Source organism: Sus scrofa, chromosome 9, assembly GCF_054392235.1.
Source record: "Sus scrofa isolate SSC_HxYL_T2T_F1_AM1 chromosome 9, Sscrofa_HxYL_maternal_Yorkshire_Landrace_v2.0, whole genome shotgun sequence".
NCBI lineage: Eukaryota > Metazoa > Chordata > Mammalia > Artiodactyla > Suidae > Sus > Sus scrofa.
In genome coordinates this window covers 122,034,479-122,061,827 of record NC_139391.1, presented here as the reverse complement: position 1 = coordinate 122,061,827, position 27,349 = coordinate 122,034,479, and the positions used below count along the sequence as shown (strand labels likewise).

At 47.8% G+C, this 27,349-nt stretch overlaps 2 protein-coding genes and 1 long non-coding RNA gene across 17 annotated transcripts in view; 1 reads left to right on the top strand and 2 right to left on the bottom strand.

Annotated features, from left to right (window-relative positions):
- The window catches only part of LOC102162878 (uncharacterized), a 462,928-nt gene extending 449,585 nt beyond the window's left edge, over positions 1–13,343 (bottom strand). For all 13 annotated transcript variants that reach the window (XR_014816285.1, XR_014816295.1, XR_002335933.2 and 10 more), the window contains exons 1-2: positions 13,194–13,343; positions 11,624–11,956 (exon numbers count right to left, since the gene is read on the bottom strand). This is a non-coding gene — a long non-coding RNA (uncharacterized LOC102162878). The remainder of the gene's footprint in view (positions 1–11,623; positions 11,957–13,193) is intronic.
- LOC146400141 (KIAA0040 ortholog) lies at positions 3,609–4,173 on the top strand. Its single transcript, XM_084977746.1, has one exon. It carries the CDS (start codon positions 3,738–3,740, stop codon positions 4,032–4,034), a length of 297 nt encoding a protein of 98 aa, XP_084833872.1. The 5' UTR covers positions 3,609–3,737; the 3' UTR covers positions 4,035–4,173.
- A 3,684-nt stretch (positions 13,344–17,027) lies between the features above and the next one.
- Positions 17,028–27,349, bottom strand: part of TNN (tenascin N) — a 68,859-nt gene continuing 58,537 nt past the window's right edge. For all 3 annotated transcript variants that reach the window (XM_021063658.2, XM_084977649.1, XM_021063659.2), the window contains 2 exons: positions 20,037–20,200; positions 17,028–17,972 (listed from right to left, as the gene is read on the bottom strand). In XM_021063658.2, coding sequence (XP_020919317.2) covers positions 17,832–17,972; positions 20,037–20,200 — 305 coding nt within the window. In that variant the 3' untranslated portion in view covers positions 17,028–17,831. The remainder of the gene's footprint in view (positions 17,973–20,036; positions 20,201–27,349) is intronic.

Sequence of the window (27,349 nt, the reverse complement as noted above, 5' to 3'; positions counted from 1 at the left end):
ATCCAACTAAGCAACCTAACTTGGAATTTGCTTCTTATATTTGCCTATTGACATAATGCCTCAAGGATAATAAATCCTCTGGAATGTACGAGGCTCCATGATATCAGAAACTGTATCTTTGTCGTTCACTCCTGGTCCTCAAAACCTAACACAGTGTGGGGCACATATTAGGTGCTCAATAAACATTTGCTAAATGGATGATGTGCTCTCTTAAAACATTTTCCAGAGCTTTTCACATCCTGTTATCTTTTCCTGAAGGGCAGATGTGATCACAACAGCCTCCAGTTCGAAAGCCTTCCAAATAAACACACACCCTACCCATCTTGGCAATGACCTACAGCCCTTCCCTCTCCCCCCTGAGCTCCAAGCTCACCAGAAGGCCCCCTCTTCTGTCAACATTCTAGAAGTTTCTCTGCCTGGAATCTTGGCGCATCCTTTGCATACACGTTTCTCTGTCCAGAACCTCCTCTTCTCTCAAGGTGACCTACTTTCACGAACACTGCCCTGATAATCTCCAAGGACTTGATGCCCTTCTCTCTCCCTGGCTGAACCCAAGAGTGGGCCCTGATTCACATATGCTCCCCAGAGGCCAGCCTGATCCCTGGCACAGGACAGTTTGTCAGCAGTGTCATTTGTTGTGGTCTAATTTGAATCATAGAGATGCCGTGCGAGGAGCATTTGGTCGCCTAGAAGTTTATGTGTAGGGTCAAGTTAGGGAAAAGCAACCAAAGTCTTCCCACAACAGAGCAGGGAACCTGTGAAAGGCTCACCCCATGGGGATCTGATGTCAAACTTCCCAGGATCCACAAGGCCAGCTCTGCCACTCACTGACTGTGTGGTCTGGGCCCCCGTCTCTTCCACTGTAGGATGGGGGAGGGGAGAAGTAACTGTACCTTCTTCCCAAGGTTGTAGTGAAGAATAAATGAGTCCATGTGAAAAGCGGCTAGATCAGTGCCTGGTATATAATAAGTGCCATCTTACAGCTTGACATCAGACTTCTGGGGCCAAATGGTACAGCAGAAGGTGCCAATTTATACAATTGTGCAAATGTATAAATAGTGTTACGGGGATGGATTCCCATACCTGCAGACCAGGACGAGATCAGGTGGGGCCTGGCTGGTCACACAGGCACTGGGTACATGGGGCAATTATAGAGTGTGTTATCCAAGGAATCAGACCTCCAAGGACAACCGCTGGGACACCATGTATAACACACCATCCAGGTGTGTAACACACATTTATGTTCCAGTGCCAGGCAACCCAGTGAAGCCTGGACTCAAAATGATTCTGGACCCAGGTCCCCCTGTGCTTTCCTCCATTCACAATGCCCGCCCTGCTGCTCATTTACAAGTTATAATGCACATGAAGGTGATTTAGAAAAGAACTAAGTGGAATATGAATATTTTAATGATTTTTTTCCATTCTAGTTGGTTTACAGTGTTCTGTCAATTTTCTACTATTTAGCAGAGTGACACAGTCACACATGTATATATTCTTTTTCTCACATTATTCTCCGTCATGTTCCATCACAAGTGACTAGATATAGTTCCCTGGGCTATACAGCAGAACCTCATTGCTTATCCTCTCCAAATGCAATAGTTTGCCATGTATTAACCCCAAGCTCCCAGTCCATCCCACTCCCTCCCCTTCCCCCTTGGCAACCACAAGTCTGTGCTCCAAGTCCATGGGTTTATTTCCTGTGGCAAGTTTCATGTGTGCCATATATCAGATTCCAGATATAAGTGATACCATATGGTATTTGTCTTTCTCTTTCTGACTTACTTCACTTAGTATGAGAATCTCTAGGTCCATCCATGTTGCTGGCATTATTTTGTTCTTTTTTATGGCTGAGTAGTATTCCATTGTGTATATGTACCACATCTTCTTAATCCATTCATCTGTCAATGGACATTAGGGTTGCTTCCATGTCTTGGCTATTGTGAATAGTGGTGCAATGAGCATGCGGGTGCATGTGTCTTTTTCAAGAAAAGTTTTGTCTGGGTATATGCCCAGGAGTGGGATTGCTGGGTCATATGGTTGTCTATACTTAGTTTTCTGAGGGACCTCCATACTGTTTTCCACAGTGGTTGTACCAATTTACATTCCCACCAACAGTGAAGGAGGGTACCCTTTCTCTGCACCCTCTGCAGCATTTACTTGTTGACTTGTTAATGATGGCCATGGAATACGGATATAATGTCACCATCCTTAGTCCTCCTGCTTGCCCAGCAGCCTTGAGAGAGCACAGGGCCCATTATTCAGGGGTCTGGGCATTCATCACAGCTCTGTATATTCTCAGACCTGTCCCCGCACCACTCTGAGCCTCAGATCTTCATCTTCAGGTGAGAAAGTTAGGATGATTTCTAAGGTCTCCAGCCTGAAATCAGTGACACGCTGATCTTTGGTTCCCAGGCAATGTCTTACGCCAAGAGGTCTCTTAAATTTCTTTGAATCATGCCTGTCCCTCGAGTCTTATTTAGACCTGTGGATTCCAGAACTAAAGGCTCCTCTCAGACCTTAGACTTGACAGCTGAGGCCTAAGAGCTGTGTGGAGAATTGGAGAAGGAAGAGGGACCCCTCTGGAAAAGCAGCCAGAATGGTGCCGGCTCAGGGTAAGCTGAGCTCAGGGGAAGTTACCATTGTTGGGCAGTGGAAATGAATCCAACTAGTCCATGAGGTTGTGGTTCAACCCCTGGCCTCGCTCAGTGGGTTAAGGATCTGGCATTGCCATGACCTGTGGTGTAGGTTGCAAAGGCAGCTCAGAGCCTGAGCTGCTGTGGCTGTGGCTGGCAGCTACAGCTCCAATTTGCCCCCTAGCCTGAGAACTTACACATGCAGCAGGTGCGGCCCTTTAAAAAAGCAGAAAAAAAAAAAAAAAAAAAAAAAAGAGCTGAGCTCAGGACAGGAGGAGAGTGACATCCAGTGACCCCATCCCTTATCAGCCTGCAATCTCTTTCCACTGCAGAGAAAGGGACCAGGCAGGAAAGGAGATTTTGGAATATTTAGTAGGGGTCAGAAAGCAGAGACAAGGGTAATGAGGGGCAGAGAGGGGAGAAACAGAGAGAACTGGTTTCCTACCCAAAGCACGAAGGGTCCTGGCCAGGCATAGGAGTGGGTGTCGGGAGGGAGGAGATTCGAAGCAAGTATGCAAGCCTCCCAGCAGGCCTTGGACATTGTCTCTTGTGCTTAAGCTTTCATTTGTGTTGAAAATGGCATGCCATGTTCACTGAAGATCAGATATGGAGCTGTCCTGTGGGGAGAACTACTCCTCAAGGGGGTCCAGGGCGCTGACCCCCTAACCAGAACACTGAATACACTCGTTGATTTATTTATCCAACAACTGCTGAGCATTTACTATGTGCCAGGTCTGATATACTACTAATTTTTATATCCTAAGCCCCATATAGCGTGCATACAGCGAGAATTCGTTAATTGACTAAATGCATGCATTTATCTTGTTTATTGCGTCTCAATATGGTTTCAGTGAACTCTGGAAATCTTTGATTTCCTCCCCTTTCCTAAGCCTAAGATCAATGATGTTATTAAAAATTATAGCCCATTCCCACTGCATTCCCCCTTAAGTTATCTGTTTTTCTCCCTTTAGGTGCTCCCTGTGGCATGCCCAAACCCAAAGCTGAAAGAGAACTAAGTTACAAGGGGAAAAGTCTGCATCTTCTTCAGCCCAGGCTCTGCCAGTTGAGCTGAGAGGTGCCTCTGGCCCAGTCTAGCCGAGCACCATGGAGAAAATCAGCGCCTTCTTCAGCGCCATCTGGGACATCATCTTGAGCAAACACCAAGAGGGCCTCTTCAACAGCATCTGTCTGGGCATCCTCCTGGGGCTGCCCCTACTGGTGATCATCACATTCCTCTTCATCTGTTGCCACTGCTGTTGGAACCGGCCAAGCAAAAGTGGCCAACAGCCAGAGCAAAACAAAGGGAAGAAGAAGAAGAAAAAGAAGGCTGAAGAAGACCTCTGGATCTCTGCTCAACCCAAGCTTCTTCAGCTGGAAAAGAGGCCGTCGCTGCCAGTCTAGTTAGGCAGGAGGCAGAAGTGTCCTCCTTTGGGGGCTTGGCTACCTTCCAACCACACACACGGGGGTAGGGAGCAGAAACCCCAGAAGTGATGCACTCATGGCAACCAAGGAGCAAACCTCAGACTCAGTGGCCCATGGAGGACACTCCCAGGGAGCACGAGGACCAGTGGTGGCTCTGTCTCAGCATCTGCATGTCCACTAGCAATGCTCTTTACTGCAGACTCAGGCAGGCCTGCCACCCGTCTCCAGCATAGTCCACATGCAGAAGCACAAGGAACATTTATCCATACATCTTGACATATCTTCCCAGTGTACACATGCACACACCACACCACACACAGAGGCACGCACAACCAGGCAATAGGTACCTGAGCAAGTATATTCATGTTCATCAAATGGCCACTGAATGTCTGCTTTGTGCAAGGCCCTAAACAATGCAGCACATTATCCGCTCTTAGAAAAACATCTCATAGCCAAGACCTGATCTGGGCACATATGCACAATTATATAACCAGGAAAAAGCCTATGCACTGTCAGTTCCACACACCACTCAGGTTAGAGATGTAGGCTTTCCTGTTCCTATCTCCACATAACCTTTTACTGGAAATCCTCATCTTTGGACATTCCAGCAGCCTGGTACAGTCCCCCTTCCTGTATGTTGACTCTGACATGGGAACAGACAAGTTCCTGGGCTTCTGACCTCTCACTTGGGAGAAGTTTAAAGTGATAGATCAAACTTCATCGAAAGCTATTGTCCTACAACTCGTGACAGGGTCCTCATTACCACTGATGGGCGTGTGATTACATCAAAACCTCTCTTTGAGATGCCACCCCCAGGGCCACTCTGCAAGGCTCCCTTCTCCAAGCAAGAACACATGGCTCCTGGGAGTGACCACTAGAAGACTGTGGCACCCAGGTGTGCTCCGCCCACTCCAGTGGACTGCCGTTGCGCGCCTGTACGGTGCCTGTTCACAGATGGGAAGGAGATGCTCCCTGGGAGCAGGGGACATCCTATGTGTAAACCAAAGGTTTTCAGCAGGGAAAGGATGAAGACAATTGCTGGTCCAGTCCCACAGCAGGCACCCTGGAAACAACTTCACAGGTTGTCATGGACTCATGGGATGTTCGTGTGGGACGTAGAAGTTAACAGAGTTTTGATGAAAGTAGGATGAAGCTCTACAGAGGTTGATTCATATTTATCCTGAAGCTCAGGCAAGTGCCTTGCACACAGTCGGTACTTAGAATTGTCTGTGGATGTTCTTGGATGTGTGATGTTAAGGAAACGTGTAATACCTCACCAGCTCCTCCAAGTGACCTTCTTCTAAGTGAGCCCACTAGTTGCTGCAATGAACAGAAGTTGGGTATTGAATTCTGCAGGAGGAAGTGCATGCTGGGCCAAGGGTCCAGTCAACAGGTGTGTGCCCCAAGATCCATGAGGACATATAAGCTAGATCCGTGGTCAGTTAAGGAAATGTCCCCTTACAAGGGTGAGGTTGGGAGGCCAAATTAATCCATTCATAGGATGCACTGGTTGATATTTTGACTATACTGTGACCATATCACAGAGATGGATAATTCCCAACTTGAGAGCAGGCTGTGCTCTAAAAGTTCATTTGCAAATCTGCTGGGTAGCAGTCTTAAAATATTCTCCCATGGAAGCTCTTCTACATGGTGGTGAAACTGAGATGTAATTAACAATGGAGCTAAACTATGATATTTATAGAAGCAAGGACTAAATTCTCTAAGATGGTGTTCATGGAAAAATGGACTCTGCTTGCTCACTTGGGCCAGCGGGTAGTCACCTGCCCTCCAGGGACACAGTCCAGGCCTGGTCCTGTGGAGGGGGTGGTGACTATGACACCAAGGTCTTCTGACAGGTGACCCTGTGAATCTTAATTCAGGCCTGCTTACATTTTAAAACCAGTCACGCTCATCCTTCCATCCTAAGTGGCTTTAAATACCTGGGCACTCAGGCCCCTCACACATAAACCCCTCTGACCACAGAAAGAAGCACCCTCTGATGCTCTGTCCCCTTGTCTTCTGGAGAGCTTATCACAGAGTACCTGGCTGTCCCCTTCTATCCCAGAATGACTCGTCATCTCCCCGCACAACACGCACATGCCTCCCCATGCCTCCCACTGCCCAGCAGGCTGAGTTGCCCTGAATGTCTCCCACTCTCAGCCCCCCTAAAATGGATGACTTGGGGGAGACGTGGAGGCTGATGGCTGAGATTGCTGTCAGATATGATCTAGAAAAACAGAGCTCTGGGATCAGGAACCACACAGGTACCATGGTTGCCATGGCAACCAGCTGCTAGTTTGAATGAAGACAGCAGTCAGCCGTCGTGGCCGTGACAAGGCCTCTGTCTCCAGGAGCGGTGCCCTGCCATCTCCTGAATGCATGGATTTGCTCTACCTCCAGGCATGAAACACCCAGAAAGCCACTTCTCCGTAGCTTCCATAGCAAAGTGTGCAGACCCAAGACCCTGAAAGAGGCTTATCTTTTCCCCAGCCTGCCTCCCCTGATAATCTTCACTGGAGCACCCAAAACAACCTTCACTGGAGCACCCAGTGCGTGACAGGCCCTCACATGTTTGTTGAAGAAGTGGGTGGATAAAAGGAACTCAAAGCAATCACTGGAGTCTACTTCCCTTTCTTCCCACTTCCTTCTCAACTTTCTCTCTTCTCTTTTCCTTTCTTACTCTCCTCCTCCCTGGGTACCGCCTGGCTCCATCTCTCCATCCCTCTCCATTTTTACTCCTTCTTCCCAGCCTTTGTCCCAGAACTGCCACAGACAGGCAGCCAGGGGCAGGGAAGGGCAGGGCAGAGTCTGCCTGGCCTATCTTGGGGGCCGGGGGGTGGGGTGGGGTGGGAATGGCTAAGCTAACAGGGCAAAAAGGATGGTGGAAAAAAGGCTCCCTAAATCAGCACAGGCTTGAGGAGAAGCCTCCAGGCTCAGGACTTCTGAATGGTCAGGTCTTTCCCCTGCTGCTCAATGGATTCGCTTTGGGTTTCGGGTAGGGGGCAGGGAGGAGTAGGGGGTGGGGAGGGAGGAGGGCAAGATGAAGATAAAGTCACCTTTTCAAGAAGAATATAAATGGTTCTAAGTTGTATAGTATCTGTCAGTATTTTTTTTTTTTTGGAAACGTCAAATACATCAAGATAAAAACTTATTTAAATTAAATACTTTGAAAATAAAAACCTTGCCTGGCCTCCTTACTTTTGGCATCAGATAGTTATTTTCTTGGCATTCAATATTATCCTTCCCCAGACATCACTCAGAATGACGGAGGCAGCAGCTCCCTCTGGGGCACCAAAGGCCCAGCCATCTCCTGGCACTGCCCTGCCCCGCAGAGCCAAGGTCAGAGGACCAGGAATGAATTCTGGCACCACTGCCTGCAGAGCAGACACCTTGGAGACTAGGCACCCGCAGAGGTGCCAGCTACAGAACAACACACGGATGCTCCTTGGCAACACTCAGAGAAACTTGCCTTCAGTGAAGTCAATCAATGTCTTCTTAAAGGCAAAAGGGGGAAATAGCAAAAACTAAGTAGAAATAGACCTCTAAATTAAATTGGGTGCTGGAAGGGGAGAGATCAAAAGCCTCTATACTAGCAGCAAAGGAACACAGATGAGAGTAGACAGGTGATAAGGGGACAGACATTCACACAAGGATATGAACGTAGAAGTGCATGTCTTTTTTTCAAGGTGGCCTTAGTTTTGCATAGGTAAAGAAGTGTCATGAGTTGGACACTCCCAGTTCCTCCTTTGATGATGCCAGGCTGTCATTAAAACAGAAACCATCCAGAGCAGTGCTGTCCAACAGAACTAGGAAGGATGAAAAGGTTCATACCCTTCTAATATGGTACTGTTAGCCATGTACAGCTATTTGTTCCCATTTTTTCAAGTTTCATTGCAGCACAGGTGTACAAGGTTGTGATAATTTCTGCTGTCCAACATAGTGATTCTGTTATACATGAATCCTCTTTCAGATTCTTTTCCCCCGTAGACCATCACAGAATATTGGGTAGAGTTCTCTGTGCTATACAGCAGGTCCCCACTGGCCAGTCATTCCATGTACCTCAGTGTGCGTATGCCAATCCAAAAACCCCAGTCCACCCCTCTCCCCCAACCTCTCCCCTTTGGTAACCAAAAATTTTCCAGTCTCTACGTCTGTTTCTGATCTGCAAATAAGTTCATTTGCATATATAGCTATTTAAATTAATTAAATAAAGGTAAAGGAACAGTAGCTGAGTTACACCGGCCATATTTCAATTGCTCGAGAACCACACGTGGCTGGTAGCTACCATCCTGGAAAACACAGGCCTGGAAGCTTGTGAGGGGAGCGGTCACACAGGCCCCAAAACACCATGTTTACTGCCCTTCGAGGGCCTAGGCAGGCCTCCGCCTCATCTCCCCCAGCAGGTTGGTGTTTTGGTGGCTGTAGCTGATCCCTGGGCTCCCCTCCCCGTCATCACATCTTCCATGACAGACTGAGGACAGAGACCCTGCACTCAGCCCTGTTCGTTCCTCCAGGACTTCCAAACTGCCCCCTGCAGAGGAGGGAACACCGGCCAGACACCACCTGGGGATGGGTAGCTGCTGCACACCTGAGGGGCTGCCAGAGCGCAGCACCCTCTGCTCCGCCTGCCCACGCTCGGCCCTGACCTTGGGGGTGTGGGTGTAAATGTGGACAATGCTAGGAGCATCCTCAACTCACCAGAACGCTCTGCACTGGCCCCCTGCCCTTTGCCCTTAGTATGAGTCCCAAATTCAAAGCCACAGGACTGCATGACAGCAAAGAAGAGTCCCTTTAAGCTAGCTTGCTGTCTCTGGCATAGGTTCAAAGGGATGTTTTCAAATATTTGTGACACTGCATTCGGGAATGGCCATGCATGCAAGTATCTAACTCTCTCTTGAGGCTATTTATTCCATTAACATGTGTGACTCTGGTATGTACCAAGCACACCAGATGGCACCAATATGGAGTCATGGGAGGGGTTCACAGCCTAGCTGAGGGGACAGACAGGCAAAGAGACTACTACAGTACAGTGTGGTCACTGCTTCCTAAGAGGGACGTTCTAAAGCTAGAGTAGGACAGACTAGGGGCAGGGGGAGGGGAGCCACCCAGAAGCTGATATCCAAGAGAAAGTTCCAGAGGAGGAAACTGAGAAAAGATGGCACCATCAGCACTTCCTACCACCTGAAAGTGCAGCCTGGAGCAGTGACGTGGGGACAGCCTGGTAAGGACCAGCTAAGTGTAGCAGGCTAGGACTCAGGACCAGGCTGTCCCCATTCTGAGGCTCACCCAGCTCCCATGGGTTGTGTAATTTAGGCCCATGACTCCTGGGTAGAATTAACGACGGTACCTATGGCAGGGATGAGAGGATTAAATGAGATAATGCATAGAGAGCATTTCGCACAAGGCCTGACCTACTATAAGTGCTCAGTAAACAAATGTTCCTTATGAAGGGCAGAAGGAAGATCGTGAGAGAGTTGGGTCCTAGAAGTCAAAGGAGAAGCAGCTCTCAAGAGGAAAGCCAGAGTCATGGAGTCAAAGGGTGCAGACAAGTCACATGAGATATGGATAGAAAATAATGTACATCTCCTATTCCCGTTGGTGTAATAAATTCCCTCATCTCACACAATAATGCCCTGTACATATAATCTCCATCACACAGTAACACACTGCACTGTCTGCGGTATTATCAGTACTCCGTGAATTAAGGGCTCCCAATTTGCAATACGTGACAGACAACTTAAGTACCTCTCCTGGCTCGCCTCAAGCCCCTCTGCCCACAACCAGGCCACCCTAGGGTGACAGCGCCCCCTGGTGTCCAGATCAGGAGAGCGTTTGAGTCAACATTCTTTCCGCCTTACACTTAGCAAGCACATCAATCCAGCTATGTCACTGGTCCTCAGACTAAATGTGCTAAAGACTCCCTGGGTTTTATGTGATAGTCACAAACCTGCCGGGGTCAACGATGCCACGTTCATTTGCCAGATACAGGATTTTCATAACCCCTTAATTAACCTGTTAATTGCTGTTACAAACGTATTTCTGGTAAAGTACTCCAGATTTAAAATCAGTGCTTAGGAAAGCTGCCCTAACCACACGGGTCTTTTCCATCACAGGATCAGACTATTGGCAGTCATGTTCCTGTGCTCCCAGCCCTCCACCCCCATTCTCACTTGCCTTTAGGAGTTGGCCTGTAAGAGGCGAGAACAGCAACTGCCTAACTCACCACTATATCTCCAACACCTAGCATGGAGCTGGCACACACTGTATGCTAAATAAATGAATTGATTAGAGGAAAAAAGAAAAAGAATCACTGGTGTCTCTTACTGGCGCAGATGCCCAGTACCTCTCGGCCCTTCTGTGGATTTATTACATCTTGGACAGAGCCAGACAACCTGCTCTTCCAACAAGCACTCTAGGTAAATGGCAGAAGTCTCTGAACCACATCTTGAGAAATATTACCTAAATATTCAGAAGCATCAAAAGCATCTGATGGTCCAATAAGTCTGCAAAGCACTGCTACTATGACTTTCCCACTCCTCCTTGGAATCCGCAAGGCAGGTGTCACATCAAAGGTTCTAATGGGGGAATTCCTTGGTGGCCTAGCAGTTAAGGATTCGGTGTTGTCACTGCTGTGGCTCGGGTTCCAACCCCAGCCCAGGAAGTTCTGCATGCCACAGAAGTGACCAATAAATAAATAAATAAAGTCTTAATTTTTTTTTTTTTTTTTAGGGCTGCACCCATGACATACAGAGGTTCCCAGGCTAGGGGTCAAATTGGAGCCAGAGCTGCCAGCCTATGCTACAGCCACAGTAATGCCAAGTCTGAGCCGTGTCTGTGACCTACATCACAGCTCATGGCACCCCAGATTCTTAACTTTCTGACCGAGGCCAGGGATCAAACCTGTGTCCTCATGGATGGCCAGTCGGATTCATTTCTACTGAGCCATGAAGGAACGCCTTATTTTTTTTTTTTTAAGGGTACTGGCATAAAGAAACTGGTGTAACTCCACTTGAGTTTTCTACTTAAGTTTTCCCAAGTTTATTTCCCCATAAAACCTCTTTCTTTAACACATCTGGAGGAACAAGGGTTCCGAGGAACATCTTTTGGGAAATGCTTCCAAGGGTGATTTGTGTAACCCCGGGCTTCATCTGTTCCTGTCTTTTACTGCTCATACCTCAATTCATATCTTCCCCAAGGAAACCCTTTCCAAAATATAGACAGATTCTCCTTTCCCTTTACTCACCTTTCTTTCTCATTCTGCTCCTTCTTTCTATGCGTGAGCCATAATAATCCCAATAGTGACTATTCATAGTAAAGATACCTTAGAGCTGGCTAGAGATACACCTCTATCAAGGAAAAAAAAAATCTAAAGGTTTTGTATGAGGTTCTGAAGACTAAGGAGGCAAGGCCTCTCTCTGATCACTCTGGAGTGCTTTCTAACACAGTAGAGCACTTGCATTATCTCATTTGATTCTTGCGGCCCCTGCCACAGGGAGTAAACCCGAGATTGTCATCATCCCCACTTTACAGAGGAAGACGCTGAGGCCCAGAGAAGGTCAGCAACTCACCCAAATCAGGACTGGAAACCAAAGACTTCAGCCTCCTGTCTAGCATCCCTTCTGCACATCAGGCACCATGACCCAGGCCAGTCTGAGATCCCAGGCTCCTCAGAGACTCTCAACTCGCAGAAGCATCTCCTCTGGGTCAGAAACTTACAGCGTCCAATAAAGGGCTCTGCCCACAAGCCTTGAAACAACCAAACCTCTCCTTCAGATGTTCCACTGTACCGTGTGAGCCCTTTATGTGACAGTTCTGTTTTTTCTTTTTCATAATCCAAGTGCAGGACTTAAGCTTTGATTGCAGAGGCTTCCATTTCAAAGAGGCACTCACTTCAAAGACCACTGTGTGGGATAAACAAGTTGTCAGCCACACAACTAGACAAAGACCCAGGCCACCTCCCCCAGGGGCTCCTTCATTTTAGAGACCTTGGTTGATTTCAGTAACTGACCATTGGGGCCACCTGTTGTTGTTTCCTTTTCCTGCACTTTCCTTTTTTATTTACTTATTTTTTTTTATTTTTTTAGGGCTGCACCTATGGCACATGGAGGTTCCCAGGTTAGGGGTCCCATCGGCCTTCACCATAGCCACAGCAACACCAGATCCAAGCCGCACCTGCGACCTACACCACAGCTCGTGGCAACGGCGGATTCTTAACCCACTGAGCAACCACTGAGCAAGGCCAGGGATTGAACCTGCCTCCTCATGGATGCTAGTCAGACTCGTTAACCACTGAGCCACAACGGGAACTCCTTTTCCTGCACTTTAAATTTCCGCTCCTATGTTTTAAATTCAGCAGTAAGGAGTGAGCCCTTGAAATCCTAGGCCCCCACAGAAGACCCCAATAAAAGCAGAATCCTATGCTCACTCCCACTCTTGTGCTGGTTTTCTCTTCCCTCCCCCACCTTCAACCTTACTATATGCTCCAGGTGTGTAGTGTAATTTTCAGGTCTTGTAAGTAATAAACTTTTGTGTTTTTTTCAAAGATTCCTGATGGTTATTGCTGAAAGGTGTCTTATAATCATAATAAGAGGCCCAAGGGCCAGTCCAACCACAACACTGGTTATTATTGACAGGCTGAGATGAGCATAGACTACACAGCCAGCCTCATCTGCTCTTAGCCCTCTCTAATCAAAACTAATTTGCTTCACTTGCTGAAATAAAGAACTGTTTTCGTTCCATTTTGTGTCCCGTTTTATTTAAATTGCAATACTAAAATACCTTCGTTTTCTAGTTCTGTCACTATTCGTGCACTGCAATTTATCTGTATTACAGAATGAACAGGCTTTTATGGGCTAACTGGAGAACCTGACTTCTTTATATACCATTGGAATCTGAACTCAACCCATCTCCCCCCGTCCCCCACCCCCCGCCCCCGTTAGAAACAACCAACTAACATAACTTTGGGAAGTGGCTTTCTTTGCACTTTAGGAACTGCCCAAAACCCCTTCCAGGGGTGCTCCCTTCACTTTTCAACATGCAGGCCTCCCCACCCCTTTGCCTGACCACCAGCCCTGTAGACCAGGTGCGGTGAGGGACTCCAGTCTCATAGGTGATCTCTGCAAGGTGTTTCCCAGTTACCTGTTTCATGCAGCAACACTGCCTGCGCAGCCGCCAAGCACTGGCTGGATGCTGAGTCGTACCCTACAGGCTGACTCTCCAGGTCATATTACCCAGGAAGGAAGAAAAGTGAGGACCCCCAGAACTTCCCCTTAGGGAGGAGAGGAAAGTGGCGCTGAGGCTAGAGGTTCCCAGTAGGACCACACTGCCATCTGCTGGCCCGGCTGGGTAGAGCGCGCCCCTGCGCTGCGCTGCGCAGCGCGGCCCCTGCAAACGTATTGATTGATCCGTGCTCTTTATTGACAGAAACGTCTTCCTGATCCTCTCCTTCGCTCCCCTGAAGGGCTTAAGGAAAAGACTTCGAAATTTTTTTAACGGAAGACTTCATCCAATAAATGACTACGTTTTGCCTAGAGCCTTCACTGTTTACACTTGTTTTTCTGCTGCCAGTGCTGTGCCGGCCCTCACACTCCACCCTGTCCACAGCCCCTCGCTCTTCACGCACCAGACCGGGCCCTTTTCCTTCACAGCATCCCTCTGAGTCATTCTTAATCTTTCTCCCTGGCTCTTTCAGCATTCCCTGGCTTTAAGGGTCCTTGAATCCCTGAGAATTCTGAGTTTAAAAGCAGAACTTTTGATGTCATGTGACAAACATAATGCCTGGGACCCTCTTCCCAGAGGAGGCTACTGTTAGGAGCAACCAGTTCTAAACTCAGCCCCCAAAGAACCCCTCCCCCTCCCTTTACCACCCATCCCCCTCCAATCTTCTTCATTCTTCCTCCTAAATATCTTTTCCTTTGGGCTCTTCTCCTCTTTCCCACCATTTCTGCCACAGGCCAAGGAAGTCAGCACACGGTGCCTGGTGGAATAGCCCTTGTCCACGACTCTCCATCCTTTCCCCAGAACCTCTATGCCTCCCTCCAATCTCTATGTTATCATCAGACTGATGTTTCCAAACTACAAGCCTCACTTCATGTATCACTCCCAGGTTTAAACACCCCTGAGTGTTCTCCACTGCCCTCTTTTTCATCTTAGCCCGTTCTCAACCCCACGTGCATGTTAGAAGCCCCTGGAGCTGTAAAAACATCAGCGGTCCAGAACTCAGCTGAGGCCCATTGAAGCAGCATCTCTGGAGGTGAAGTGGGATGGGTCTACCCAACAGCTGATTCTGGTTTACCGTGTTCACCGTGCGAGCTGCGAGTCCCTGCCCACCTCTCTATCATGGCTCCCTACCAAACACTCCTCACTTCACCAAGAAACCAGCCTTGTCCCTCAAACCCACCAAACTCCACCCTTTGCCATGAAGTGGGCTCGTTCCAAGGTGCCCTGCCTTTTCCCAGGCCTCTCGTGTCTCCCTGGGAAATTCAGGTTCATCCTTCCAGATGTCAGGCTGACATCACACCTGATTTGCCTTCTCCACAGCCCCCGCCCTGCTCACAGCACTGTCCCCATCACAGTGCCCATTGTCCTGGTCTGTCCCCGTGGCTGCCCCACTGTGCCGCAGTGGCTGGAGACTTCCTCAACTGCCGTGACATTTCTGTCCTGGTTTTACCCTAGTACCTGGCTTTGCAGCCTGTTCCTTCCATGACAGCTTTTTTTTTTTTTTTTCTTTGGTTCGTCCTAACAGGTAGGAATTGTCCCTTAAGCTTCAAAACCCTGATGGTTCAGAATTCTCTTGTGGCACAGGGGGTTAAGGATCTGGCGTTGTCACTGCTGCTACTCAGGTTGAAGCTGTGGCAGGGGTTGGATCCCTGGCCTAGGACCTTCTACATGCCACAGGTATGGCAAAAAAATTAAAAAAAAAAAAAAAAAAAAAAAGGAAAAAAGCAAGATTTAAAAAGAAAAAAACTGACAGCTCATCACCTGGCTCTAAGTGTCCTTTGGAAAAGTGGGTCTATCCAGCAATCTATTCCCAAGGCTTATTATATTCAGCAACCAGAGCAGGAGCAGCCAGAACTGCTCATGTTAAAATGAAGCTAGGCATGGAGGTTTAGGTCTGGAATGTTCTCTTCAGTCAGATAAACATCCTTTGAAAATGAACTTCTCTCCACTTCCTTCTCTGCCCCAGTGGAATCCTTGAAGGGTCAACTGAGGGTTTTTTTTTTTTTTTTTTTTTTTCCTGCTGTGTCCCTTCAGGGCAGCAAGGATCTCACAGGTAAAAGAATGCAGGAAACAACTCCAGTTTCCCACAGGCCCTCTCCTTGGCCAGCAGTGGAAAAATACCAGGGTCGGTGAACACAGGGCTGTGCCGCTGCCATCACAGATGCCTCCTGAGCACACAGGCCAGCGGTGGGTGGCCTCCTCTGCCCACCTCTGCCCCCCTCTGCCAGAGCCCCTCAGAGCGTGAGCAGTCACCCAGGCAGCAGCAGCCCCTGGCCCAGAGCTGCTGAGTCACAAGGGCTGGGGCCCAGCGATCCTGCTTCGCCAGGTAGGACTGACACCCAAACAGGGTTACATAAGGCAAACACTACCCACCATCACTCCCACCCCCCTCAGAATCATTTCGGGGTCTGAGCCACTTTGCAAAGGAGGCCTTTCTTTTCTTAAAAAAAAAAAAGAAAAAAAAAGCCTGCACACGCTGGAATGAGGACAGGGCTCTTGAGCCACCAAGGTGCGGGCTCTACGTGCAAACAGTGGAGGAGAAGCCTCAGAGCTGAGAAGCTGTGCAAAAGGACGTTTAAAATGCACAAGGAAATTAGCCAGGCTCTGGCCCTGAGGAAACCAGATCAAGACTAAAGACATCCGGCCAGTCTCTGCAAACATCTACTCCTCAGAGACGGCCGTGGAGTCCCCTACTTCTGCCACCCATCTCCACCTCCTTCTCTTAATCATACTATGTTTTTCTTTAGTAGCACTTAGCACATCTGAGAATTGAATGTGTATCTGTGGTTTATTGTCAGTCTCCACCAACAGACTATAAGCACGAGGGCAGGAAGCTTGTGTATGATTCACTTCCAAGGCAGCAGGGCTTAGCGTAGAACCCAGCACATAATAGGGCTTAATATTTGCTGAATGAATGAGTGAATGAGTGAAAAAATGACAGCACACACACTCCAGTAGTGCAAGCACTGTGTCTGGCTTGCTCACGTCTGTGAGCTCACCTCTGTCTCCCCAGTGCCCAGACACTGCCTGGTAAGCAGGCAGACACTTAAATTCTCAATCAATGAGACACTCACCCCCAACACTGACACCCCCTGTCATCCAGACCACCCCTCATCAGATCAAGTGGTTACCAAGCTATTGCTCGGTGCAAGTGTGTAGGGGGCCACAGGGATGCTGAAAATTTTCAAGGTTGACAAACACTGTTTCGAGTATGGCTCAGCATTCAGCCAGAGGTTAAACCTAGAGAACCCACTTCCTGGAGGAGGACCGCAGCTTTTTAGGGTTATTTATCTTCCTCCCCATTCACTCCCTTCTCCTGGCTCCAAATTTGCCATCATGCCAGTAAGAGGCCTCAGCCAACCAAATTCCATTACAATGAACAAACGGTACCTTCGCTTGCACTTAGGTTAAATTTAGAATTCAAGTGCACTTAGGTGGGGGAAATAACACAAGGCAAATTTTTCTTAATCAAGTGGTTTATTATTTTCTTTTCTTGGATAGGAATTTAAGTTACTTCAATGATCCCTGACTTTGCTACAGAAAAGGGCTTCCAAAGGGATGGGAAAATAAGCCAAAAGGATCTGACATTGCCAAGTGTCTGTTCAAATAATAAGCCTCTGGTGCTGAGCACTTGCAGGGTCTGAGAAGAGTTGGGGGGCTGGGGAGGGGAGGGAGGCTGAAGACGTGGGGACATGAAGGGGAGTCACAGAAGAGTCCTGGGGAGGGAGCAATGACCAAGACAGTCAAACTATGTAAAGTTGAAATAAGTGAGAATTTATTCACAACATATGCAGACCTTGGAAGTGATTATGCAGACGGCCGGAGAGGGGGCAAGGAAAACAGCAGTAACGTGAAAGCAGGGGCTCCAGCATGTCGGTCACCAGTCAGGACCTGGCAAAATTCGAACCCCTCTTGGTTCCTCTTGGTTCGCTTTATCCTTCCTCATTAACACCAGCAAATTTTTTTTTTTTTTTTTTTAGGGAAGATTTATGCCTTTTTCCTCAAAACCCAGTGGTAATGGGAGGTAAACTTCAGCTATGTCAGCCCCTTGTCATCAAAGAAAACCTCTTTGGTGCTTCTTTTTATACAGAAGATTTGTATTAGCAGAGCTTTAAATTGTGTGTGTGTGTGTGTGTGTGTGTGTGTGTGTGTGTGTGATTATACCAATTTCCAGAGATTTCCAATGAGTGAAGTCCTAGATAATTTTTTTCACTTTTCCTCCTAATACCATGTATTTGTTATTGAAGATAGACCAGAAAACCTTGCAGTCCCAGTGCTGTCTTTCCCATCACACTGTGCAACTACTTTTGCGTTTTCAGGCCCCCAATGTAGGTGGACAAAATTGCCGGTGACAGAGAGGTAAGCTCTAGGGTTGGAAGCCTGGTGACATGCTTTGTCCTGCAGATTATCTAGTCATCTCAGATGTCAGAGGCTGTGAGCAACTCTCAAACTTCCCTTAACCAGTCAGCACTACCACCCCACCCCATGCTTATGCGGTCCAAACTCCAGGCTGGTCTCCTCTCTCTCCTCTCCAGCGATGAGTGCACAAATGGGCCATCAAAATGTTCTCGAACTTTCTCCTAGTGTCCGCTTCTTTCTGCCCAGGACATGCTCCCCACTGTAGCCATGGGGGCGAATCTTCAACTCCACAAAAGGAATGGAGAATTCGTGTCCTTTCCAGGGCTCCCAATTCACCCCCTAGGTTAAATAAACAAACAAGCTAACATTAAGAAGAGGCGCTTGGGGGAAGGCGGGGTACGTTATGGTACAAAAGGATGCTTATCTGCAAAGGAAACCACACCGTCTCTGCTTAGGGGAGAGAAAAAGAGACCCATGACTGGGGTGGTTATAGAAAGGAAGTGAGGGTGGAATCTAGAAGCTTGCGCCCTCTGCTGGGCAGCTGAGGTTAGACAGGCTGATGTCTAAGAAGCCCCTGTGGTTGGAGTAAGGGGATGTTTGCCCAAGAGGTGGGTGTGGCCAGAGCAGCGGCAAAGATAATATCCAGTCAACCTGGCCAGCAATGAGCAAATTACCATTGCCTTACTCTTCCTCATTTCCAAAAAATTAAAGGCAAAAATAAACATATTAATTGGCCAATTGTGTAAAATCATTTTCAATTTAGACTGTTTAGATATTAGCTCTGGGGTAACAAATAGCCTGCTGAAAACTAAATTTCATTTTATGACTTTTGACTGGTGAGTGCAATAATATTTAATTCACTTAATAACCTTGCAACCTGGCCAATAAAGAGCCCAAGTGACCAATTTTATGTATTTTAATTTGTGAGGTAAATAATAAACAAGAAGCTAAATGCCTTGCAGACTGTGAAAAGCACATTAACCAGATGAATGTCTTTTATTAGCAAATATGGGGATGGTTTAGGGCACGCTGGCTGCTCATTTCAAATATCCGATCTCTGATCACAGGCTTCCCTGAGTCAGCCTACATGCTGCCACCATGATTCATGGGCCCACCCTCTTTGGCTTCCCTGGGGGCAAATTTCGTCTTGCCTTTGAAAAAAATCACATAAGGATTGGGAGTCCCTGCTGCCTGGTCAGGACCTAAGGAATTGGAACATACCTGAAAGTTAGATGTACTAATATTTACAGTCACATTGGTACCAGGAGGGTGTTAGGGAAGAGGTGACTCCCTGAAGGCTGGGATCAAGACCCTGGATAGGAAATTAGAAACCCAAGAAGGAAACTCTGACAGTTCACAGAGGGGATGAATTAATGCTGAGTTGGAACAAAGATGCAATTTTCCAGAAGCAGATCGAGACAGGCCCCATGGCTGGTGAGGAGTCAAGATGATGTTCACGGGGCATGGAGGTTTGGGAAATCACTGATAGGAAAGTTCAGAGCAAGGGAGGAATGAGGAGCCGTTAAGACCTCTTGGCCCTTGTGCACACTCCTGAAATGGAGAGCACGATTTAGCATAGCATCCTGGGCAGACTCTGGGTGGCTCTGGATGATTCGAATCCAAGAGTGGGTCTGACCTAAGGCAGAAAACTTCATTTTCCCTGTCATCAAAGGACTGAGAAAAATAGCTCTGGTTTAAGTGGGAGAACAACTAGAAAGAATTCTCAAGTGTCTGTTATGAAGTGTCTGTGCCCCCCCCCACCGCCAAAATCCATATATTGAAGCCCTAACCCCCAACATAATAGTATCTGGAGGTGGGGTGTTCGGGAGGTAATTAGGGTTAGATGCCATCATAAGCCTAGGTCACCCATGGTGGATTAGTGCCCTTATAAGAAGAGGAAGACAGACCGGAGCCCTCTCTCTCTCTCCACTAAGTGAGGACACAGTGAAAAGGTAGCCATCCACGAGGAGAAAGAGAGCTCTCATCAGGAACTGAATCTGCTGGGAACTTGATCTAGGACTTCCCAGCCTCTAGAACCATGACAAATAAATGTCTGTTTTTTAAGCCACCCAGCCTATCGTATTTTGTTATAGCAGCTCAAGCTGACCTAGACAGTCCATGTGTGAACTTGTAAAGTGAGACGGTGTGTGACCCGTATCATCTCTGTGAAGCAATGGGCAGCCTGAGTCCCACGCCTGCAGTGAGTAAAAGTACAGCACCAGTGGGAAGGGGCTTTTGCAAATGGGCCAGGAGGGCCTTGACCTCAAGGCCATGAAGCCTGGAGGAACAGCCCTCCTGCCCTGACTATTGGCATTGGGAGGGGTAAGGCAGCCAAACCAGCCTGGAGGGTGGCATTCTGGGAACGGAATATGGGACAAAGAAAGATGTTCACCTGTCACCTACCTCACTATGCTTGGTCTCCCCATATCTGCCATTGGGGTTGGCCAAGTGGCAGTTCTTGTACCACCAGCCACCGTGATGTGTCAGCGCACAGTTGCTGAGGGCGATATCGTTGTCTCTGTCAAAGGTTGTAAACTTCCATCCATTGTGGTAGGTAAGCGCGTCACCTGTGAGAGCGAAGAGGGGAGACAGGTGAACCCAAGTTTCACCCCCGAGGGCGTGATCATACTCTAGCCCAAAAGAGGACTCACAGGACAATCTCCGGGCATGAAAATGCCAGGGATCCACCAGGAGGCACCTTCTTCTCAAGATCACCAAAATGAGAACACGATACAGACGAACGAATTCGCTTTCCTCGCCTGTCACCCAAACTTCAGGCTGTCTCTCCAATAGCTTTAATAGCTTTTGCACTTAGAGGCTTCACAGCAAAATATCCAAGGATCCAAAACCAAACATCTCCACAGACCCACAGTACCTGACCCTCTCACACAGCTAACGCCCTTCCCGTGCTCCGTCTCCGCTTGAGCATCCTCCCGGTCACCCAGACTGGGAACCTGGGAGACATGTCTGACGTTCCTGCCGTACCCGTCAGGGGCCATTCCCTCTGCAGATCACTCACACACCCCTGCTCCCATGGCTGCCACTGGGGCCTGTTCTTATCTCTCCAGGCCTCTGTGAACACAACAGCCTTCCTAGCCCTTCCAAAGCCTAAGCATCCATCTCATCATCTCATACCTAACATCCTACTTCCTCCCACAGGGAGGCGAATTACTCCTCCTGGCCTTGCTGGCATGTTACTTGACTGTACGCTTTGCACCATCTCGTAGCCCACTGGCCCTGTGGCAAGCCTCTACGTCCATTGTAGGGGGGGTCCACCTTCCATGCCTCAGCTCACCGGTTTCGCTCTGCCCTTCATCAATCCAAATCTTCACCATTCCTCAAAGCCCAGCTTGACTCTTCTTAATAAGAAGAGTCTCCTTATTAATCCTCCCACACGCCCTCTTAACACACACACCTGATCTTCCACAGCCCATCTGGGCACACAGGTGCAATTAAGTGCTTCATTACATCCTCTCTAGAAACCAGCTTTAATTATTCTATTATTTCTCCACCATATCTGTCATCCTTTTATAAACTGACTTTTAAATTCAGCTCATAAAAGGCAATTCGGACTCATGGCAATCCCAAGCTCCATCAAGTTTGGCTCCTACAATAACAATACTTCCATTTAATCTGATATCTGAGTTACCCATCACCTTCACACCTACATTCTTGTCTGGTGCCCACAACAAGCCTGAGGGGTGGGTCAGGCAACTCTTAATCCCATGAGGAAACAAACACACAAAAGTTAGACTCCAGGGGTTTGTCATGGTCCCACAGTTCACAAGTAGCAGCAGAGCCAGGGCTCAATTCTCTGACCTGAGATTCCAAGCCCAGAGTTCTTTCTGAGATGCCGATTCCTCTGTGGCATCCTTATTTCAACAGCTGGCTTCCATTATGCTAGCGGAAGCGAGCGGTCTCCAACCATCTACATCAATGGTTCTCCAGGTGCGGTCCCTGGACCGGCAGCATCATCACCATCACCTGGGAACTTGTTAGAAATGCACATTCTCGGGCCCACCCCAGACCTACTGAATCAGAAGCTCTAGGGCTGTATTCTGTAGTCTGTGCTTTAACAAGGCCTTTAGATGACCGTAAGCCCTTCTGCTGCCAACTAATATTTGAGAACTTCTGTCCTGCAACTTCATTCATTCAATCCGGAAACACCAAATACACCTGCTATGGCCCAGCACCATGCTAGACTCTGGGAAGACAGGCAGAGGTCCTTGCTCTCAATAACTTAGTTGTGGGTGGCTGGGGGCAGATATATAAAGGGTTGACAACACACTGTGTAAAGGGAAAGTCCCAGCATGTCCTTCTGACTTGGGGGTGCAAACAGTGGCTCCTTCACATCTGGGCCCCTAAGACACAGCAAAACCACTCCGCCCCCAATAATTTTCTCCAAAGAAGGGAGAACTTCATTCACATACATTTCTTCCTCTCTTCCGATTTCCTGCAGACAGATCCCTACAGCTCAAAATAACACACAATGGCTCCCTCAGTAACACTTTCAATGAGCCCAACTTACCTAAGTTGCACATGTAGTTCCCAGAGCTGTTATCTAAGAATCTGGGCAGAGGCTCTTAAAGATTTGTTTGTGGTTGTCTAACCTTGGGCACTGGAATAAAGAAAGGCCAAACAGGTTGTGGCCGGAGTGTAGGAGTTTTTTTCCCTGCAGATAGATTTTCTACTTTCTAGAAACTGAAGCCACACTGATGTTCAGAGTCTAGATAGTAAGTGTGCTCATAAATCAAAACTAACTTTTCTTTGGTCATCAGGCCCTGGCTGAGACAGTGTTCTGATTTATTAAGCTTATCTCCCTAAGGAAGATAAAGTAAAAAAGGTGGTTAGGCTCCCTCCCTTCTACGGGAGTTTTAGGAGAACACACTGATGGGAGATAAGTGTCCGTCTGCTCTAATGGCTTGGGTGGGAGGTTCATTCTCCTCGGTAGTGGGTGAGAGGAGCTGGTGGCAGATCCCTAACAAGCTCTGAATCCAAGCCCCAGGGGTGGGGCAGCTGAGCTGGTCAGCATGCATCTCATTGAAATACCACTCTGGGACCAACTCTTCTTCTCTAGCACTTCCCGAGACAGGACAGATGACCCCGCTGAGGCATCTCAGGCCAGGAGAAGCCACTAATATCACACCCCCTATAAATGGCCTGGAGGCATGGGACCATGTGTCTAGTTCTATCCCGGGACCACGAATGAGCCAGTGAGAGAGTGACTTGTGCCATCTCTAGCTTCCTCCTTTGTCCAGGTGCTCCACAGTGTTTTCCCTCTTCTTTTTAAGTGCCAGTACTTAAAAATCCACTCCAAAGTAGGAAGGGCCTGGCATTTTGGAACAACGCTTCACCTAGGTATTTGGCATCTATGGTCCCAGCCCACTGAAGGCTGGTAGCGTTTCTCAGTCACATTTCCAAGTGCCCCCAAGGAGTGGACCCAGCCTGGCTTGAGCAGCTCTGCATCTCCAGCAGGTGGGACCTGAAATCGGCTGTCAATGATCGGTTGGCCCACAAATCCCTCCACACCGCTCCGAGCGTCTACCTGTTTATGTTCCCATTAGAATCTCCAAATAAGCGAAGAGCAGCATCTGGAAAGTAAGAGTTCATAGGATGTCCGACCTGTCTCACTCCAAGATGCAGACTCAGAAAGGCAAGTTACACGGCACTGCCTTGCAGGAGTTTCCTTCAGGGAGGAACAATGGGCTTTCTGATTTGATGCTGGTAGAAGCAAAGGCTGAGAGCCCACCTGGACAGAGTCTGAGTTGGGGCAGAGTCTAAAACCAGACTTCTCCACCAGCGCTGTACTTCTCTAGTTCTAATCAGAGCTACAACAGAGTTAAAAGCTGGGGAGAGCCAGCACGTGCCCAGAGATATCAAAAAACATTCACCTTCGATGTGAACGCCATGTCCTCTAAACCGTAGCTCATCATTGAGGACATGAGTAGCCAGAAGCTTCCTAAATTTCAAAATCCTCCTCAGGGACCAATAAGCATATAGGAGGAAAGCTAAAACTCCACTCACCCCACCACTGCAATTCGGAATTTAAAAGTGAGAATGATAGTACACAGGGGAAGACTAGACAGTTGCCTAAATGCTGCGTGAATTCAAAGGTTCCCAAGGCTTCCTATTAAAAAATACATCCTCCACTGATCAGCACCATTGGCCCGAACAACCTTAGAATGGGAATTATCCCCTAACCACAGTTAAAATGCAAACTGAGTCCCCTGGAGGAGAATCACAGTAATTCACGAATATGTTGACTCCTTTTCACTCATTTTCCCATTAGCATCAGTTCATTTACTGGATTAAGACAGGCCTCAGAAAAGGTACCTTTGAATAATAGAGGGAGGGCAGGCCTGAGTGCGGGCCCAGCAGGAGACTGGTGAGGGCACCAGGTTTCAGGAAGAGATGTGGGTATAGGTGCCAAGGAAAGAGCTTGACCCCCTATCTTGGCTGGGGAGGTCCCAGGAATGGGGTCTCTGAAGATGGAGGTTCTTCACCCTGGGAAAGGAAGACTGACAGATGACCATGGTCAAGAGTGAACAGGGTATTGGAAAGAAAAGGAATGAGCAGTCATGTGACCAGGTATAGATGCCTAGGTATTTGCCACGTGGACTGAGACCAGAGCAGGGGGAGGCCCATGGGGTCTGATGATAAAGGTCATGTTTTATGGCAAGACCAAAAAAAAAACCTTTTTTTTCCTCTTTAGGGCTGCACTTGCAGCACATGGAAATTCCCAGGCTGCGGGTCAAATCAGAGCTGCAATTGCTGACCTACACCACAGCCACAGCAATGCTGGATCCTTAACCCACTGACCAAGGCCAGGGATCAAACCTACAACCTCATGGATACTACTCAGGTTCTTAACCTGCTGAGCCACGATGGGAACTCCAAGAAAAATTTTTAAATAAAATTTGTCTTTGCCCATCAGGCCTCTTCCCTCCCTTTTAGTGGGTACTAGGCATCCATGGGAACCAAACCTCCTTTGGAGATAATGCTCCCTCTTAATCTCATCAAAGGGCCATGATGACTCCTGACCCCACCACTTTGTATGCGTAGCTCTGGAGTGTGTAAACTGTCAATAATACATCATTTGACATATGATTCTTTGTCTCGAAAACTTATATAACTGTGCTTTGTCCTCTAACAGGCAGAACAGTCCTCAGAGCTTTCTGAAAGACTGCCACCGGGGCTATCATCCTCAGGTTGGCTTGAATAAAATTTTTCTTTTCCTTTTTAAACCGACCATTGAGTAGTTTTTTTCACTGACAGGTATAATGGAGATTGCAATGCACATACCCCTTCCACCTACTGGCCAGGAGATCCAAAGCCATCTGATTTTAGCCACAGCTCGGGGGAGGGCAAGGGTAAGCAGTGTGCTGAGACCTACAAAAGGGCACCTTTAAATCCCCTTTCTCCAGTTAATATCCTTATAATCATCTGAATGTCCATCTGTGTTTCTCAGTTGCCATGGATGCACCATGGCATGTGGAAGTTAGTTCCCAGGCCAGAAATCGAACCCACACCACAGCAGTGACAATGCCTGGTCCTTAACCCACTGAGCCACCAGGGAACTCCTCCCAATTGTATTTTAACTGACTTTTTCCCCTGCCTGATTTTTTGTGTTTTATATTATATTTTCTACAGTAGAAAATAGTTGCCCAGCCTGTTCCAGCCTATGGAGACCAGGACCAGTGAGGAAAGAAGGGACAGTACCTAAAGCAGTGCAGGCTCTTTGAGCTGCAGTGGTTTTTTTCCCCAAGGACTGTTTTCCCATAAATCAAAAAAAGGGTGGGGGGTAGTTCCCATTGTGACTTAGTGGTAACGAACCCGACAAGTATCCAAGAGGACATGGGTTCAATACCTAGCCTCGCTCAGTGTGTTAAATGATCCAGGGTTGCCATGAGCTGCAGTGTAGTTCGCAGACACGGCTTGGATCCCGTGTTGCTGTGGCTGTGGTGTAGGCCAGCAACTGCAGCTCTGATTTGACCTGGAAACTTCCATATGCTGTGGATGCATCCCTAAAAAGATAAAAAAAAAAAAAGTTTTACACACTCTTCTCCACCCTCAAACCCTATCAGAACCCCTGAACAGTTACCATGTTTGTTGCCTAAATCCTTCATACTCTGGTAGGTTCCTACCCCTCTGGTAGGTTTGTCTCTTCCCATGTCACCAAACTCACCCTTGTACTGAACCTCTGAAAGCTATTTGGGTCTCAAAGGCTATTCTTTACAATATAAGACATCCATAAGATTATAGAGAAAGGTCATACTAGCAATATTACCTTTTATTTTTATTATTATTTGGCTGTGCCCACAACATGTGGAAGTTCCCAGGCCAGGGGTAGAACCTGCACCACAGCAGCGACCCTGGCTGCTGCAGTGACAACAGCAGGTCCTTAACCTGCTGCACCACCAGGGAACTCCTACAAGATCACCTTTCAAATTCATCCATTCTGCACCAGGCTCCATGCTAAGCACTTGGGAAAAAGCAGCAAACGCAAAACTCAAGTGATTTTTTTAAAAAAATTAAAAGACCTGAAAGAAATCTTGCATTGGTAGTTGGCCACTTCCAGTCAAGGCCCCAGACACTCTGGCGTGTCTCTTCATAGTCCTCTGCCATCAGGGGCTTCTCGAGTGGATAATTTTGAGCAGGCCTGCAAGGCTTCAACGGTACACCCCAATTTCCTCGCTTCTGCTCACCCCTGGACTCCCCCGGGCCTGGGGAGAGCCCCTCCCTTTCCTGCCATCTGAGCTGCACCTTTTCAGAGCCAACCATCGCCTAGGTCCTCACTGTACCCAGCTCTCCACACTCCTGTAGCGCCTTATTCTCCTTACCACTTACTTGATTCTTTGCAGAAGTTATATTATTATTTATCTCTTTACATGTGAGTCTAAGGGGAGTGACCATGTCTTAGACGGTCAGTTTGGCTGGTAACACATTCCTACATCGTTTCAGCAAAGTCAAAAACATGCAAAGCCAAACACCACAGCAACCTGTTAGGATTTAAAGACCATAAATATAGGTTTAAAATACAGTATTTAAAACAATAACCCATATCGCCTCAAATAAAATACTCAGCAATATAATTCCAGTGTTTCCGTCACATTGCTTAATTTTGTACTTTCCTTTACAACTGAACACACCACCAACTGGCTTAAATCCAACAAGCAGCTAATCCAGGCGAACGTTCCCCCACTTCCAGCTGAACTGCTCATTTCTGTGTTGTCACAGTTGTGTGGCATGAGACCTATACTTCCTTGAATCAGCACTTTCATTCTTCTGTCTTTATTTACGACAAAGTATTGCAAAAATTTAAATAATATACACCCACAGGAATTCCCATTGTGGCTCAGCAGTAATGAACCTGACTAGTATCCATGAGGACGTGGGTTCGATCCCTGGCCTTGCTCAGTGGGTTAAGGATCTGGCATTGCTGTGAGCTGTGGTATAGGTTGCAGCTGTGGCTCACATCTGGCATTGCTAAGGCTAGGATGTATGCCAGCAACTATAGCTCCTATTCAACCCCTAGCATGGGAACTTCCATATGCCACAGGTGCCACCCTAAAAAGAAAAACAAAAACAAAAATGCACCCACAAACACACACACACATTGCTGTATCTGGTGTTTGGCTGGTTTACAGTGTTCTGTCAATTTTCTACTGTATAGCAAGGTAACCCAGTCACAGATACATATATATATTCTTTTTCTC